This window comes from Hippopotamus amphibius, chromosome 10, assembly GCF_030028045.1.
Source record: "Hippopotamus amphibius kiboko isolate mHipAmp2 chromosome 10, mHipAmp2.hap2, whole genome shotgun sequence".
Taxonomy (NCBI): domain Eukaryota; kingdom Metazoa; phylum Chordata; class Mammalia; order Artiodactyla; family Hippopotamidae; genus Hippopotamus; species Hippopotamus amphibius.
Window position 1 is genome coordinate 20,714,330 of NC_080195.1, and position 18,144 is coordinate 20,732,473.

Here is an 18,144-nt window from a genome sequence, read left to right on the forward strand (position 1 = left end):
TCCTTCAGGGATTCGCTTGAGGGCCACTTTTTGCCCAAAGCCTCCTCAATTACTCTGCTCTTCCATGAACTCTTCCTTTGACTCTGACAGATTTCACTGCTCATCTTACCTTCCGTCCTGGAAAGGGGCAGCTAATGTGCACTGTGACCCCCCCAGGACTCACCCATGGCCAGAGTCCATTGGACGGGGGGCAGGCGGGTGGGGTGAGGGGGCACATGTGACTCAAGGCTAGAGAAGCATTGAGTGGCTTGACTGGTGGACAGTCTCTTTCTCTCTCTCTTTCCCTCCTCCTCCTCTTCCTTCTCTCTCCCTCTCCCCGTCCTTCATATTATGAGCCAGACAGACTCAGTCAACCTGCAACAGGTGCTTTGGTTGAAAGATCACATATAGTATGAGGTGGAGTCACAGGCGAAACCATTCTGCAAAGAGGAGCAGGATAATGGGGCAACCGAACCAAGAAAGAAAGGTTAGAGACCATGCAAACTACAGAAAGAGATGGAAAAGGTAGCTACTTCTATCCGGATGACTCCCTAGGTGTCAGCTCCGACTCTTAGGAGGTCCCCGCCCCACATCTGCAGGGTATCTCTGTATCCTCACGCCTCAGGCTTTTAGTTAGACCTAACATGAAAGAGTTCCTTGCACTCAGATGATTATGCATCCTTCTCCAAATTCCTATTGAATATAATTAGTATGAAAAATGATCTGTCATTTAATTTTACCTGTCTTACATTATTTTCTGCTTCATATATATATAAAGCCTTCAAAATATGTTATAAGCAGCTACAGTGAAGAACCATGGCATATTTTGGTCTCCTGTTTATAGTTTATTTTACTCTAAAAGATCTAGCAAGAACTACATATATAGTGACTATTCAATAAAATTATAATTTTTCACAGTTATACTGCCTTTTTAGGCCACAGAACTGTATCACTATTTTGTAATTACCTTACAACCCATAGAACATGTCTCTCCTCTTTCAACTGCCCTCAACCACATCAGTACCATCATATCTTGTATTTATAAGACTCATGGACTGCTTTTCTTTTTCCCCTTGACCAAATAAATTATCTCCTTTTAAAATCACTTATCATCCTGACCATACCATTTGGTTTTTAATTTGCATTGCAATTTGTTTGAGTCAAGTACTGTTGCCCTCAGCCATTTCATATTTTCAGTAGACTACCATCACATTCCCTCATCCACTAAATATAATCAGTAAGATATTAAATAATAGGGGTTAGTGTAAAACCAAAAGAGGGAAGAATACAAACAAACAATCAGGGAGTGAGACAGTGACACATTTAAAGAAATAAATGGTCTTTAAAAGAAAAAAATCTGAATTCTACTAGACTTACCTGTATTTTATGACTTAATATTTTTTAATTTTAAAAAATCACATATGTTTGTGGGATGTGGGGGCATTTCTATGACTTTTTTTCCCGTAGACCACCAGTGACTGCCTTCCTGCTGCAATGATGAAAACAGTAGCTTTCATCTGTGCAAAACGAAGCTCAGCCAGGTGACCAGAAAGAGGATATAAGGGTTTTCTTATTTTGTGACATTGATAAATTGAGACGCCGGCTTATTTATTATATCTTGAAACTTTCATTGTTTTGTAGTATTTTGAGCACCAAATTTGAGGGCCTTAAAAAAAAAAAAAAGAAGTCATCTTGGTCTAACGTGTGACCCTGACTCTGAGATGGCACTCATCGCTCTGCAGCTGATCAGGAGCCATGCTCCCAGATGGGAGCATAAACAGAGCATAAACAGAGCAGTGACCCCGCCATCCTCACATGCAGTCAGCCCCCTGGCCTTCTGTGATGTGGACACAAGGACTGTGACAAAGAGATGTTAGAAACGTCTTTCGCAATGGAGATATTCCGGCACACAGGCAAATAGCTTCAGGCGTTCCAAAGGCGCTCCCATGGAATGGAAGCCAGTTTTTAAAAAGTAACTGCAGATTACAGATAGCAAGACTTTTTCCTAGAGGAAGCAAAATATAAAATTTCAACAAAGGAGGTTTAGTTAGATTACAGATAGAAGTTAGAAGGAAGCCATAGTTGCATTTTTTTTTTTCCTGGTAGAACTTAAGTGAGCCAGGCTGACAGCACAGATGCATAGGAAGAATTCCACATCTGGAAAATCTTTGCTCCATCTGTGGTAGGTTTCCAGCCTCTTGCTCTTTCTCTACCATTTCCCATGACTTCAGCTTATCTCCTTTCTGTTTTCTTTAGTGAAATTATTTAACCCTTAGGGGTTTCAGGTTTGGGTTTTGTTTTGTTTTGTTTTGTTTTTAAGAGGAAGGAGACAAAGGAATCCCTCATAATGTTTTTTGTGATTCTCTAGAATTTAGCCTGGTTTATATTTCTTTAAGTGTCTATGTAAGTGATATAGATAATAAAAAAATATATAAGTATCTGGTCAATTCTATGGAATTATATTTTAGAAATACATTAGGTAGACAGTGCTTTGATTTTTATTTTAATAGATTAAATATTGGTGTTAATCTTCCAATTTGAGTCTTAATTTGTTTACTTCAAATAATAGATGTTAATGTCATAGAGCACATAGACATAAAATTACATATTTGTATCATAGAATTCATTTATATCATATTTAATATAATTAACAAATAATATTTATGATTGAATCTTTGTCTCACTGAATCCTCTCCTAAGCCTTAAATAAGTTATACAGCATTGATGTTTGGGTTTTCTTTTCTTGTCTGTCCTTGCACTTTCTCTTAGGAGTCTCATCCAAATACAGATGTGTCTACACAATCTCCAACCCTAGTTACTCAGCCAAACTATCCACCTCATTTCTAGCTGCCCCTGAGACTCCATCATGGGAATGCCCACACTCTCCATGTCCTGCACCTTCTACTTCAGTGTCTTTGCTGATACTGTTACCTTCTCCTAAAATTCGCTTTCATGCTATCTCCAAGTTTCCACGTATACCTCCTCTTTGAAGGCTTCCAAAATTGCCACTGCTCTGAAATGAACTCTTTTTCCTGGAACTCTCAATACTATATTTGAAGTTCCCATAAGGTTTTTATCCTTTTATGCCTTTTTTTATGATTATTAAGGCTCTTTTTTCATATTATATAATAAAATCCATGTCTGATCTATCTTTCAATGTCTTACACATAAAGAACATTTATACATTTTCTGCTTGAAAGAAAAATGGAATTTTTAATTGAAAATAAAAGCATACTCTCTTAATGTAAAATCTGTTAAAAAGTGCCTCAAATTTTTCTAGAATATTTGTTTTAAAACACAGATTCCTGGATTCCTCCATGTTTCCTGAATCAGAATTTCTTAGGCCCAAGAACCTTAAATGTTATCTATTCTCCAGGGAATTCTTATTCACAGTACATTTTAAGGATCCTTGCTTAATGTGAGTGAAAGTTTCCCATTTATTCTTCTTCCATGTGCATATAAATTTCATTATGTACTTCAAAGTCTGTACTCCATAATAAACCCTAAGGCTTAAGAAAATTATCATGACACTGAAAGACTAGAGAAAGGTCAAATTTTATTATAAATATAACCAGAAATATTTCTGAATATTTAATTTTACCCAACAGTGTGCTGGGCTTATAAAATTGCTTAAGACACTACCCTCAGAGAGCTTATGATCAAGGTGAGAGAAAAGATACACACATATGAAAAGTTGAGTGAACAAGCAAAATAATCAGAGATGCCCTATTATGTCATATAGTTTCACATATTTGCCATTAGCCAGCCTACTCATTGCCTCATCAAATAAAAATAACAGCATTTTAAAGCAATGGAAATAATTCCAGATGCAGACATGATAGGAGGAGAAAAAAAGAACAGAGACTCTGCAATGAGGAGCTGGAGGCCCTGGTTGTTCCACCACTCACATTCAATAATGAGATGTTTATCTGGACCAGGTTCTTATTTTAGGTATAAATTTCTCTACAGCCCTACACCCCCTGCATCCTCTCCCAGGGCTAACCTTCATCTAGGAATCGCCCAGCAAATATTATCAAGCACCCCATAACAGGAATCCCAGCCTCATGAGATGGGGGTTATTTGGAGGTGAAGGAGTACACTATGCAGTGGCAACTCTGGACAGTCAGGTGAGAGAAGCCCTGGATGACTTAGGGAAAAGGAAGCGATCTCAGGAATGAAGGAAAAAAATAGAGGAATGACACAAACAAACATACCTTATTTGCAATTTTGGAATCCTAGAAACAGCCCAAGTGACACTGAAAGATCACTACCATATATTGCTGACAACTGATAATAAATATTACAATTCTTTAGTAAGTCCAAGGTCTTTAGCCTCCCCTCAGTGGAACCTGTTATCCCTACTCCAGGTTAATCCAAGTCCAGCCACATGTCAGCCCATCCTCATGCTCTTTCTCTCTCTTCCCTCTACCAAAAAGCTGAGGGCCAGGCATCAAGAGGGGAAGGAGTGGGAACAATTGATGTCGCTATGTCTTGCTTTTCCTGCCTCTTCTGTTTAGTTGGCTCAGGATTTCCTTGTTCTGGACCTTGAGCACACATTGCTTGGAAATTCTTCCAACCTGCTGGGCAAGATAAGTAGCAATGGCTATGTGGTAAGATAGTCAAGAGATTCTAGACATTTAGCTGAGAGAGGTCACCTGGGCTGGAGTGATCCAGAGAGGATCTGGGGGAACAGAAAGCTGTGAAAAACTGGAAAGGAAGATCTGAGACATTTCTAGGCAAGGAAAACAGTGTTGGCAAAGTTAGGCTAGTGGGAATGCACAAGGCAGAGTGATGCAATGGTGCAGCCCAGCCAGCTGGAGCACCGACTTTGTGTTTGGAAGGAGAGAAGATTGGAAAAATGGGTTGAGTCCAGACTCCAACAGGCCTTAGAGAGTAAGTATGATTTTCACTAAGAATAGTAAATATTTTAAAATTAATCAGTGGCATCCTTATTCTTAACTCTTTATTAAGTAGTTTGGGAAAAGAGACAGAAATGGTTTTTAATGATCTGCTACAATACCAAAAACTCATTAGATAGCAACTATAGTCAATATTAATATAGGACTTTTCGTATGTAAACATCACAGGAGATTTAGTGAAGAGGTTAGAAAAAAAGTCAGAAGCTTTTTGAGTTATGTTTCTGTTTTGATGATACACTTTTAAAACTTGAGTTCTCCTTTATTATAATTCAACCATTGCTCATGATAATAAATAACAAGTGACACCATTAAGATAAGAAAGAGATAACATATGAATTTAGAGCACTAAAGAAAAGAGGTGGGCTTCCCTGGTGGTGCAGTGGTTAAGAATCCGCCTGCCCCTGCAGGGGACACGTGTTCGAGCCCTGGTCCAGGAAGATCCCACATGCTGTGGAGCAACTAAGCCTGTTTGCCACAACTACTGAGCCTGCGCTCGAGCCTGCGCAAGCCACAACTATTGAGCCCATGTGCCACAGCTACTGAAGCCCGTGTGCCTAGAGCCCGTGCTCCACAATAAGAGAAGCCACCACAATGAGAAGCCCACGCACCGCAATGAAGAGTAGCCCCTGCTTGCCACAACTGGAGAAAGCCCTGCGCAGCAACAAAGACTCAATGCAGCCAAGAATGAAATAATTAATTAATTAATTTTAAAAAAGAAAAGAGCTGCTTCTAAAGATTTTAGAGCAAATCATTCTCCTAAGAAATGCTAGCCACTTCTTAAAAACTAGCTAGATTAAAAGGAGGCTTATTTTAAAACAATCGTATCTTGCACTTAAATGACAAAATCGCCTGATCTATTTCCTGCCACCATCCATCCTTTGTATTCCTTCAGAATATTTCAGTTTTGAATGTTCTTGCATCACCGATGTTCTGTCGTCTTGGTGGCAAGACGTCTATCTACTTATTGTGCACGAAATTCCGAAGGCAGAAAATACTTCCATTTCCTTTCACGTATTTTTTTTCAATTTCCAATTTGAGATTTTAACAATGCTTTCTATGTTGCTTTGTTTGTAAATAACAAATAGCAAGAAATGTGCAAATAGCAACAATTGTTTAATTCAGAGGCTGATTAAACACTCCACAAAACAGTGTTTTACCTTTTCTCTCCTTGTAGATACAAGAGAGCTAAAGTACCACCCCTTGAAGTACTCAAGCAATCATTTTCTCTAGATATGTTATACATACATTGAGAGCAGAGTTTCCTAAACCAACTTCTTTTTTCAGTCTCTCATGGACACATAGAATGCTGAAAAATAAAATTGAGAGAAAAAAACCCCCACAAAACAGAAAAAAATAGAAGCCAAAGTGTGTTATCATTAGATTCAAAACACATAGAATTATTCTGTCAAACTACTACTAAATGCTTCCTCTTGATTTCCCTGCTCATCTCTGATTGTCTTCCAGACCCCGACCAACCATTGGCCACACATTGAATAGTCTCAGAGACCAAGAAACCCAAGGCAACATTGAGTGTGAGGGAAAATTAGGGTCAGAACTTCCCAAGTCTCCAATTCAAGTTTAGGGAAGCAGTGCAAGAACAAGCAAAAGAAAAGGAATTTGTCCAAAAGAAGAACTTGTTAAAAAACCACTGCCCTTCACCATCTTATTTTTTTCCTTCAGTGGGGAGCAGACTCAACCTTCACCACAGATGCCCTTTTTCAGTGAAGTTTGCAGACTGTCATTTCCTGTACAGCTTAATTTATGCAAATAACTTCTATATTCATCTCCCCTAATTCTGCTATTTTTTTTTTCTTTTTCAAGGCTTTTCTTTTTTACTTTCTTCTCCTGACTTGTCTTTCTTTAGCTTTTTGTCAGTCAAAAGAGAAAGAGTTTCACTTTTTTCCTTTTTTTCTTTTTTCTTGTTTAAAATATTTGGGAAGAGATTTTTGGCCCATCTTTTTATCAGGAAGAAACTGTAAAAATTGTATGCTCTTTTGCTTCTGTTGTTAGAAAAATGCCTGCTCACTTAAATAAGCATATTTAAAGGTTACATTAGGTGTCCTGAAAAGGAATATATAGTCACACAAGTAACATATTCTAATATAATAATGCAATTCAGTAATAACCTATCATTACTGAATTGAAATGTTTTTATTGTTTTGGTTACTAACATGCCAATACAAATAACATTGCATGAAATGATAATAATACTTATTCAGCATAGAATAAGTCTTTCATGATACTATTCAAATCCATTTTATTATTAACACCTGAAGTGCCTTATTATAGCTCTCTCATATAATTGGATCTAATAACACAGCACTGGAATGTTGTTTCTGTATGTACATACTCCAAGTCAGTGATCATTTTCTAAGCAGCAGCTTCCTCCCCACCTCTCTGTGAAGGTGTGTATCTGATTTTCAGAGAATTCAGAGTTCTGATGATTTGCTTTTGGCAGAGAATTTTCAGTAATATCAAAATTCGAATACTGAGTTTCTATTTTCCAATTCTGTCACCTCCATATATTCTGCAAAATGCTTGTTCATAAAATCCACTGGTTTTTTTCAGTTGGGTTGTTTCTTTTTTGCTCTTTTTGATTTGTAGAAGTGCTTTATTTATTATAGATAGTAACACCCTATTGGTTACTTATGTTGCAGCTATTTTCCTGTTTTCCAGTTTGCTTTGAATTGCTTACTTTCATTAAGCTGCACAAAAAATCCCTCATGCACTTTATAGTGAATCTCACCCCACCTTCACCCCCATTCCTAAACTCTGGCAAGCCTGTCTCTGTCACTATAGTCATGCCTTTTGTAGAATTACCTATAAATGGAAAAAGATGCTATTTATATCTCATATACATATTGTATAAACATTATTTATCAAAAACTCAGAGGTTTTTGTTCTCTCTTTCTCTCTCTTTTCTTTGTTTTTATGATTCATGTTTACTGAAACCTAAGAAAGCTTTGCCTAACTTAAAGTCACAAAAGTCACTTAAGTCACTTTCCCCTACAAGTCTTAGAATGTTGCTTTTATGTTTAGGTTTCTGGTTCATGGTCCATTTAGAGGTAATGCTTGTTTAAGGTGTGAGATGAGGGTGGAGGTTCATTTTTTCCCATATGGTTACCCAGTTGTCCCAGCAACATTTGTTGAAAAAGATTATCCTACCCCATTGGCTTACCTTGGCATCTTTATCAAAAATCAAGTGCCTAACACAGGGAGATCAACTCGATGATTGCTGATGACCTAGAGGGGTGGGATAGGGAGGGTGGGAGGGAGGCTCCGGAGGGAGGCTCAAGAGAGAGGGGATATGGGGATATATGTATAAATACAGTTGATTTGCTTTGTTCCACAGCGGAAACTGGCACAACAGTGTAAAGCTATTATACTCCAATAAAGATTGCAAAAAAAAAAAAAATCAACTGAATGTGTAGTATGGACCTATTTCTGGAATCTTTATTTTGTTCCATTGGTCTGCATGTCTATCCTTAAATCAGTATTACGCCTCCTTGATTACTGTAGATTTATAATAAGTGTTGAAATCAGGTAATGTAAATGCTCTAAAATTGCTCTTCCTTTTCAAAATCTTTTCAGTTCATTTAGTCCTCTGTATTTGCAAATAAGTTTTAGAGTCAACTTGTCAAGTTAAAAAAAAAAACCTAATGGAATTTTTATTGGTTCTGTGTTGGATCTATAGATTATTATGCAGAGATTATTATGGGGAGAACCCTAACAATTTTGAGTCTTCAAATCCATGAACGTAGTATAACTCTCTATTTATTAGGTCATTAGTCTCTCTTAGCAGTGTTTTATAGCATTTAGTGTACAAGTTTTTGTATACATATTTCTTAAATCTATCTCTAAGTATTTTGTATTTTTTAAATTATATCATAAATGGTATTTATTTTAATTATAATTGTTCATTGCTAGTATATGGAAATACAATTGGTTATTGTATATTGACCTTGAATCCTGTGATCTTGTTAAATTTACTTTTTATTTCTAGTTAACCCAACTAGATATTAATCAATTTTATTGATCTTTTCAAAGAAACAAATTTGATCTTTATTGTTTGTCTGTTTTCAATGTCCATGATTTCTATTCTTATCTTTATTATTTCCTTTTTTCTGCTGGCAGGTCCAGAGCAGCCATTTTTCTGACACTAATTTAGCCCCACTACTGACGCATGACTCTTTTGGGGATTTCACCCAGTGCCCCCGATTACTTGAGGTCTCTTCATGCCAGCTGGTGGGAACAGAAACTAATCCTAGCCCTGTGAGAGCTCCAGGAAGTTATCTGACTTCCAATACCTCCTTCCACAGGTTGGGAGAGTTCCTTCTTACACCTGTGCCAATCAATATTCAGTCAAAGACTTGGGGAGACCCTTCTGCAGATCTGCAGAGTTCACTCTCTATGCCGCTTCCCCTGACATACAAATTCTAGCTGCCTTAGTCTCCACAAACTCTGATCTCTTTCACCTCAAGACTGCCAGGTTATGTTTGGTTTTCCTGTTTCTACTCTGTGGCCCGGAAACTCCTCCCAGACAGTAAGTTGGGGCAATAGTATATCTCATCTATTTGTTTTTTTTAAACTTCTTTCAAAGATTACAGTCCTGCATTACCTATTTTACATTTTCTGAAAAACATTGTTTTGTATTTGTGTGTGTGTGTGTGAGAGAGCAGGATCCCTTCATGGACAAAAGCTAAGTCAACCTATAAAAGAGATATTTTACAAAAACAGTCAAGCCTGTTAGTATTGGCAGTGTTTTGGGTCTTGTCACAATATATGACATTTATTGGAAGGGTATAATCAATAGGTTGCATTAACATAGACAAATATTTGGATTCCTGTTTGGTTTGACTTTGAAATTATGCCTGAATGTATATGCTTATCATTCATCCATCATTCAAAATTGCTTTTGATTTTATTATTAGTGTAGCATGTTATTTGAGGTTATTGTTAATTGTTATAATCCAAAGGATAATCATATCTGGCATTCTTTACTGAGATTTGTGGCAGTGGACTTACATAAAGGTAAAATAAAACACTTGAATATTTTATTTGTTTCTCAGAAGGAAGTTTTATAATTTAGAATCAGAAGAGGTTATTTTTTTGGTCCCAATCTCAATAAAAATATACATAAAATAGCTAGTATGAATTGAAATAAATATAACTTAAAAGCAATTCAAGTAGTCATAATATACTTTAAATCTGAGTAAGCAGAGAAATTACATCACTATAATTCTATGTCATAATGATAGACTCCTTCAATTAATAACATACTAGAATTTTACACTGTGAAGAATGAAGGATAGGAAACTAAAAGGATAAACGGAAGAATTTAAAATTAAAAGAAAATGAAGAATAAGAAAAAGTAAATCATTTTCTTCTATGATTTTTACTGTACCTAAAATTTATGGTACCATTAGATAGCCTATTCTTTTATAAGGAAATATAAATTATAAATGCATTATTTCTTTAGCATTAGTATTGGTGAGTTATCCTTGTTGATTTTTCTATAGAGATTAAAAATATTTTAACCTTCTGAAATCATAACATAGAAGAAAATATGAAATTATTACAATAAAAAATTCTGGGAGCATCATTACTCCTCTTCCCATTCTCTAGTATCTTTTATTTCCTGTCTCTTTGCCAAAAATTCCAGTATAGAAAATGAGTCCACTACAGAAAATAAAAAATAAGTAATTGAGAAAGGAGTAAACCAAAATAAACAAATGAACAATTCCAAAGAAATATATCCAAAGCCACTTGAAAATAGCTTGAGGAAAGGATAAAAATGGCCAATTAACTTACTAATAGTTAAGATTCTGTTGAGGTATTATTTTAGAAGTGGAATAAGACCATCTAGCCCAGGAGAATTATTTAACCTTTTTGTTCCACTTCAATAGGAGAGGTCCCATCCTGTGTGATTCTGATATTCACCAACTAGTTTCATCTCCCACTCTGGGCCAGAATCAGGGATATAGTCAATCCCCTCTTTAGTGATTGTGAAAATGCCATCCCAAGATCACAAAGCTGTCAAGGGGCAGGACTGAAATGAAGCCTGTCTCTGTTTTAGTCTGTTTTGGCTGCTTTAACAGAATACCGTAAACTGAGTGGCTTATAAACAACAGAACTCTGTTTTTCACAGTCTGGAGGCTAGGAAGTCCAAGATCAAGGTGCCAGCAGATTCAGTGTCTGGTGAGGGCTGACTTCCTGGTTTACAGACACCATCTTCTTAGTGAGCCTTCACATGGCAGAAAGGATAAGAGGGCTCTCTAGGGTCTCTTTTTATAAGGGCACTAATCCCATTCATGAGAGCTTCTCCCTCATGACCATATCACCTCTTAAAAGCTCTGCCTCCTAATGCCATCACATTGGGGATTAGGTTTCAACATATGAATTTGAGGTGGGGAGACACAAACACTCAGTCTATAGCAGTTTCCTTTCTCACAAGCAAGGTGAATTTTCCCCGCCCACGTGAACTTTGTTTCAGAAAGCATAAATAGTAATGAGATTCCATAGTTGAAAAGGAAATAAAGTATTGTTGTATCAATCAAGAAGAAAAGGAAGTCTTTCTCTCTTTCCTTATATTCACTTCCTGTCCTATTACACCCTTTCCTCTTCTACATTTATTCAACAGTGTGCCCCAAACAAGTTGATTTTATTATAAAAGGTAATGTGATTTTGGTATGTACCAGTAGTTGCAGAGAAAGTCTCTGAACTTCTTTGATCACTATGTCCTTTCAGTAAAACTTTCTCAGCATATACATTTATTTATAAATTAGATCATGAATCACCTATACTTATGTGCTTTGCACATTTGACAAAAACAGAAATATTTAAAGAACTATATACTTAGATATAGATTCTAAAATTTTCTTCCTGCTTTCGAAGGAGGATCTTGTCTACCCCCAGGTCAGAGATCACCAGTTTGAAGAAGATTGCCACTGTGGTCTATTGGTCTATCAAGCATAAATAGATACCTAATAGTGTACACAACTTTGACTTGAGCCCTTTGAGAACATTTGAGTTTATCACAAAAAGAGTCTGAACGAATTCAGTGTAACCCTTAGGGTTCCAAATGTAGAAGCAATTAAGAAATAAAGTTGCCACTTGCACCAGAGCAAATGTACTAAAGATGGTCATATTAAATAAACAAGATTCAAAAAGCAACAGTCATTGGCAGCATGTAATCCTCATGCTAGATGTTATTCATTGGAGTAAGCAGAAACCACTGACACATTCCTCAGAGTTACAGAAGCTTCATACTATGAATTCTCTTTGTCATGGGCTTTTGGATACCTGCATAATGGAAGACAACTCCTTTTGTGGAGTTACAGCCCTTGAGGCAGACCTGTTATGCCAGGGTAGGCACTGTCATTCACTAAACCTGCTGTCCTGTTGCAGGGGCTGGATCACTCGCAAGACTTAACCAAATGGCATTTTAGTAATTTCCTTCCTGCACCAAAGACCTAGATCCATGCATGGTAGTGACTCTTAACAATCATTCCATTTCCCAACATTATTTACATTACTTTGAAGGAACCTACGAGAACTTGAGGTAGTCCTAAATGTTCTAATTCTCCAAAGAAGGCTTAAATAAATAAGGCTTAAATCAGCAAATGAGAGTGGCCATGAGGCCAGAGTGGATTTATGTTACACGGGCTTGGAAGAGGTGTCCCTGCCACTAGATCAAAGCACATGGTGCCTAGAAACACTATAAAATTAAAAGTTTTGTTTGTAGTAAGAAGATGAAATTTATAAATTAGACAAAATTAGATAAAATCTGTAATACATTATCAAAGTGGGATGATTTTCTTAGATGGAAAATACTAGAGATGTACTTTGCCAGAATCTCTAGCTTAGTATAGTAACAAGAATCTCTGGTCTCCAGGGGTCTAGAAGAGCTTGCAAAGCTTCTCCAGGTCAGAGGGCAGCTCCACCAATGGCTGAAACTAGCCCTTTATCACAAAAAGAAGGAGCTAAAAAGCAATCAGAGCATAATGTCGCTATTCTCAATGCTCTTACAATTCCCAGCGGGATCTTGAAAAACACCAAATGACTTCTCATATTCCCACTCCTCCCATCTGCCAAGCTGAGACCAACACTAATTATCACATACTGTCTTCACCTCTCACAGTTACAGGCAACTTGGATTATCTCAAATTTGTAGAAATTAAACTCGAGGAGTTATTCTATAAACGGTGAATTCTGAAAAGCACTTTTTCTGTGTGGAACATTTCTAATGGCCAATGCATGCAGACAGAAAACAGAAATAAAAATAATTTAAAATTGGCTGTCTATTAGAATGGCTTTTACACTGTACCCATGATATGTGGCCAATATTCATCCATAAGGACTTGAAATAGCCTCACAATGAAATTTGGATTTAATGAGTTTTTAGAAATGAGGGGCCAAGTTGCCAGCCCTACTTTGGGCTATTGGTTAGATCAATAATGGAAGTCCACCTTGCTTGAAAACATTTAGCTGTGTTCCTCCTCTCCAACAGTCTATCAATAAAAGTTACATTTATGTTGGTAAGTTTCCTTTTTTAAAAGACATAAAAACCTTTCAGATAGCTTAGGTCATTCTACCCTAATGGAATTTGTACTTAGGATAAGTAGATTTTTTCCCAAGAAGCAAAGTACTAGGAATATTGTCCTGGAAAGAGAGTGCTGCAGGGGAGAAGGAGGGTCATTTGGGAACACTCTGGGGATAAAACTTAAATGTTCCATCATTAGACAGTATGCATTGACTTGGTTGTCTTGGTTCTCTTGACTCATTGCCCTTGAGTTTCCATAGCTGGCATCACCTAAAACTCTTCTGAAACTCAACCTTCTTCCTCCACACCATGGGTCCAGTGGTGATTTTATTTGGATAAGATTATGGAGCTTTGGCCCATAGCTTAGTATCAACTGAGCCCGGATAGTTTTAATGAGGCATCATCATCCCTCTCATTTGTTTCTGACCAAACTGATTGGGAGGCTAATAAGTTTTGGATGCAGACAGTTCTGGGTATGACTCTTGGATCTGCCAATTACCATCTGACCTTTTCTCTCTGTGCTTCAGCTTCCTCATCGCTAAAAAGGAGATAGTAACACCAATGGAGGTCTATATAACAACGATAGTGGTCTATATACATAGGTCTATAGCCAGTGCTAGAAGAGTTTGTGGTACCTCATAGGTACTCAGCAAATGCCATTTCCTCTTTATTGCTCCCCCTTCCTTTCTGTGTTCGGGTATAGAAAAGCTTTGTGTCATTAGAGTCCATCACTTTGCATGACTCAGACAATCAGTTGTTGATATCAGTGCTGGGAATGATTCTATGTCCCTGACTCTGTCACGGTTCTAGAAATTTAGATGAAGTCAGTGCCTAAGAGGAGTTAGGAATCCAGGCTACCTTCTCCTTTTTGGTGCTCCTTTGTACATGTTTCTATCATAGAACTAATCACACTATTTTGAAATTATTTGTGGTCAATGTGATTTTTCCTCCTCAAAGACAGAGCCAATGTCCTGTTCATCCTCAACATCCCCATGCCTAGCACAGTGTGTAGTTCACCGCATATGCTATGGTTGCTTCATGCTCCGCCTCTGCCAAAGGGGTCCACATAGACCTGTCCTGTTCCATCTGAGCTGGAAATGAGTCAACCTGTTTCAAGGTGCCAAGACTTCTTTGAAGGAGAAACACACATACGCACACGCACACACACACCTTGGGTACTTCATTTAAAAATGGAACCAGGTATTAGGCAGTCAAATATTTTGAGATTTTTATGGAGAATTTTCCCTTGGGATTGGCTCCCGCAGATACAGAGGTCTACATGCCTCAGCAATTGGTGCTTACTGCTCTTAATCTATATCCAACCCAATGATAAGGCAAAGAAGTAAGTATCTACCAAGAAGCACATTCTCAATTTAGAGAGACTCAAGAGTGTGAACAATCTGGGAACAACACCATTTAGGACACAAGGGGTTACTAACAAGCAGTGGTACTAGTGTTAGTTGTAACTCATGAGCACAATTGCGCTAACAATCATCATCCTTTAAATAATTCACTTGTCAAAGTTGATGGGAAAGAGGATGCACTATGTGGAAATTTGGAGACTCAAGGGATCAGTGTGGGTTGAAAACGATTTCATGTATAAAAATAATTATGATAATAATTAGCATTTGCATGGTGCCTTGCAATTTTCAAAGTGCTTTTACAAGATTATGTAATTTCGCAAAGGTTATGAACTAGCCCTTAGATACTATCTGATGCCACGATTAAGCCTCCATGCCAAACATTGAAAGTTATAAGATTGGATTTAGGGGACAATGAAAAAGAGGATTATTAATGCATTGAAAGGTAGAAAATCAGCCAAATTCATTGGCAGAGAAATAGATTTACTTGGCATTTTAGAAACTCAAAAACATCTTGTAAAAGAAGCAGTTGGCCCATATTTTGATTTCATGGTGCTTGGCACTACTTATTTTTTTAATTCTTTGGGCGAGTTTTCTACTTGCAATTATGGTGATGAAGTTTGCTTACTGAGAACCAAAAGATTCACAAAACCAGGGGACATTTGATCCTTATTTAGGGGCAAAACCTAGGATTTTCTGATGAAACCACTGAATGTAAGTAGAAGCAGAGTTAGAGGGGAGTTATGAGGAGCTGATCAATATTTCGTTTAAAACTCAGGTGTCAGATTCCTAGAGGGAATCCAGAGTGATCTGAAGAATGTTCACTAAAGCCCTATCTCCTTCCCGCAACCACAACCAAAGGCTGAACTTTGTCTCATAAACAGCCTAATCTAAAAACACAAATGAGTTAGTAAAACACAGATGTGTGTGAGAATTATCATTGAAGGTGGAAGAGAACCCTACCTGCCGCCCCTCCTCTCCCTGCCTCCCTTTTCGGCCTCTGCCCCCCCCCCCCCCCCCCCCCCCCCGCCTCTGCTTCAAACATGCAAGTGTACCTGGCCTGCCAGGGCAGGGGGACGCGTTATCGACTGGACCAACAGCCAAGCCCTACCAAGTCAAGTTACTGGATTACACAGGAAGCTAGAATCATCTAGACAGCCACGAAGGCAGCTCGAGAGCTGCGCGAGGGTGGTGTTGGCTCATTCGTAAGCCTTTCCAGATGTGGCAGCCGCGCGGGCCTGGCGGCGGGCCAAGCGGCCGCCTGCAGTCGGCGCTCCGCGGGCCGCAGCGCGAGCCGAGCCGCAATGCCGGGCTCCTGAGGGCGCGGGGCTCGCGCGCGGCTCGCTCGCCCCCGGGGCCGGCGCGCACGCAGCCCGGCCGCCCGGCACGGTGACAGCCCGCAGCCGGGGAGGGCCCTCCGCAGGAGCAGCCCTGCGGGATGGTCGCCGCGCCAGGGCTGCGCTGAAGTCCTCTGAGGCTGCGGTGGATGGGGGACCCCGAGGCCCACGTGATGGCGCGGCCCCTGAGAGCCCCTCTCCGGAGGTCCTTCAGTGATCACATCCGAGACTCCACGGCCAGAGCTCTGGATGTCATTTGGAAAAACACCCGAGACAGACGGCTGGCAGGTGAGGGGCGAAGGGGGGAGGGGGAGGACGGGAGCTCTGAAAAGGAAAACAATTACATACACAGACACAGTTATTAACTCGGGTAGTTCATGATCTCATCTGCTGGATAAAGTTCATCACTGTCATGGCAGCGATTTCAATCTCCCTTGTTCTGGGGGTTAACGTTTTTGGAGTGGTGGTGTTTTTGTTTTTATTTTCCACTCCAGTGTCTCTCTGGTTTCTGGTATGATTATTTCTAGATAAGGATTTATGAGAGGTTTTGTGGGTGTGTTGTTTTTTTTTTTAACCTTGAAAAGAAAAGCAAGGTCCTTTCGAATGTCTGGAAGTCGGTGATGGCGAACACCACCAGTCATAAGCACCGAGGTCTTTTGGGCTGGTGAGGGTCCGCTCTGGAGCTGGTCTGGCGGAGGTGGCCTGGCGCGTGCACCAGGGGGCCTGGGAGGCTGAGTGGCAGGGGAGTAAGGTGCGCTGCCCGGTGAAAGCCTTCTGGTGTTTCCTCTGGCAGCCAGGGGCTGCTCTTAGTTCCAAGACGGTGTCAGGTATGCTGCAGGCAAGCGTTTGAAATATAATAAAACATAAATACAGTGTGCAATTCAAACGTTCTAGAGCTCCTGACAGCAACCAAATGGCAGACTGTCTGAAAGGGTACTTGAAGGAAAAGGGAACTTCTGCCTGATTCTGGTATTTAGAATATTCATAAATTGATTTAAAAAATAGCATCTTGCAGTAAAAAAAAAAAACAAAACACCTCTCCAAATCCAGGGAAGGTATCCCAATAGTGTTTAATGGCTCCTGCTTGTTTCCGAAGACTGTGTACTTACGTCATTTGCATGGATAGGTCAAAGATTATGTTTTCTTAACCTTCTTGGTTAATCCAGTTGTTTTTCCATATATTGAATGAAGCTGTGAATGGTTAAAAATATTAGATGTGGCCTCCAAGTGTCAGTCCAGATTTCTGTGCTGTGTATTCTTGATAAAAGGCCATTTGACTTTGACCTAATTGTCCAGACTGTGACTTGAAGAGGTGAAAGTTAAGGTTTGTGATTGTGATAAAACAGATTAGGAAGATAACCTACCAATCACATATCATTGTAGGCTGTGAATTTGTCCCAAATGCTCATGAAAATCTTTCTCTTTCTTAAACTAAACAATATTACCCAGGGCTGGGAGAGAGTAAACAATGTCAAGTCTACCATAAGGTAGGGGAGAGAGAGTAAAATATTTTAAATTTAATCATTTTATTATGGCTTTAGAGTAAAATGTGATACCTTAAAGAAATCCAACTTTACAATAAGTGGTTTTTAAGGTAGATTTAAGTGGTAATTTCCAGTTGACCAGAGGAAGTTTAAGACATAAGATATGGGAGTATAAAATTCATGATTATAATCGGTTGGGCCTTAACAAAAAAAAATGGTTGCTTCACTCCTGTTTTTCTTGACAAATCCACTGTCCCAAATGGAAAGATTCCACAAATAATGCCTTATTAAAGAGAATACAAAAATATCATATTGTAGCTTGGTGTTTTAATTTGAGACTAAGTTTGATTCAGTCTTGCTTCCCAGACCTCCTCTTATATTTTCATAAATGAATAGCTTTTGACAGCTGTTGACCTCTTAAAATAAGGATATTATCCCTGGAAAGTTGTGGTCTCTGCCTTGTCATTTGTCTGTTATGTATTAATGGTCTGTATGGAGTCCAAAATATAGCATGGAATGAAG

At 38.7% G+C, this 18,144-nt stretch overlaps 1 protein-coding gene across 7 annotated transcripts in view; it reads left to right on the top strand.

Moving 5' to 3' along the window:
• Positions 1-18,144, top strand: part of DLC1 (DLC1 Rho GTPase activating protein) — a 394,094-nt gene that overhangs the window by 205,007 nt on the left and 170,943 nt on the right. For 3 of the 7 annotated variants that reach the window (XM_057696384.1, XM_057696386.1, XM_057696391.1), the window contains exon 1: positions 16,136-16,426. The exons of the other annotated variants lie outside the window; for them this stretch is intronic. In XM_057696384.1, coding sequence (XP_057552367.1) covers positions 16,288-16,426 — 139 coding nt within the window. In that variant the 5' untranslated portion in view covers positions 16,136-16,287. Of the gene's footprint in view, positions 1-16,135; positions 16,427-18,144 lie in introns of those variants that run through there. 7 annotated transcript variants of the gene reach the window in all.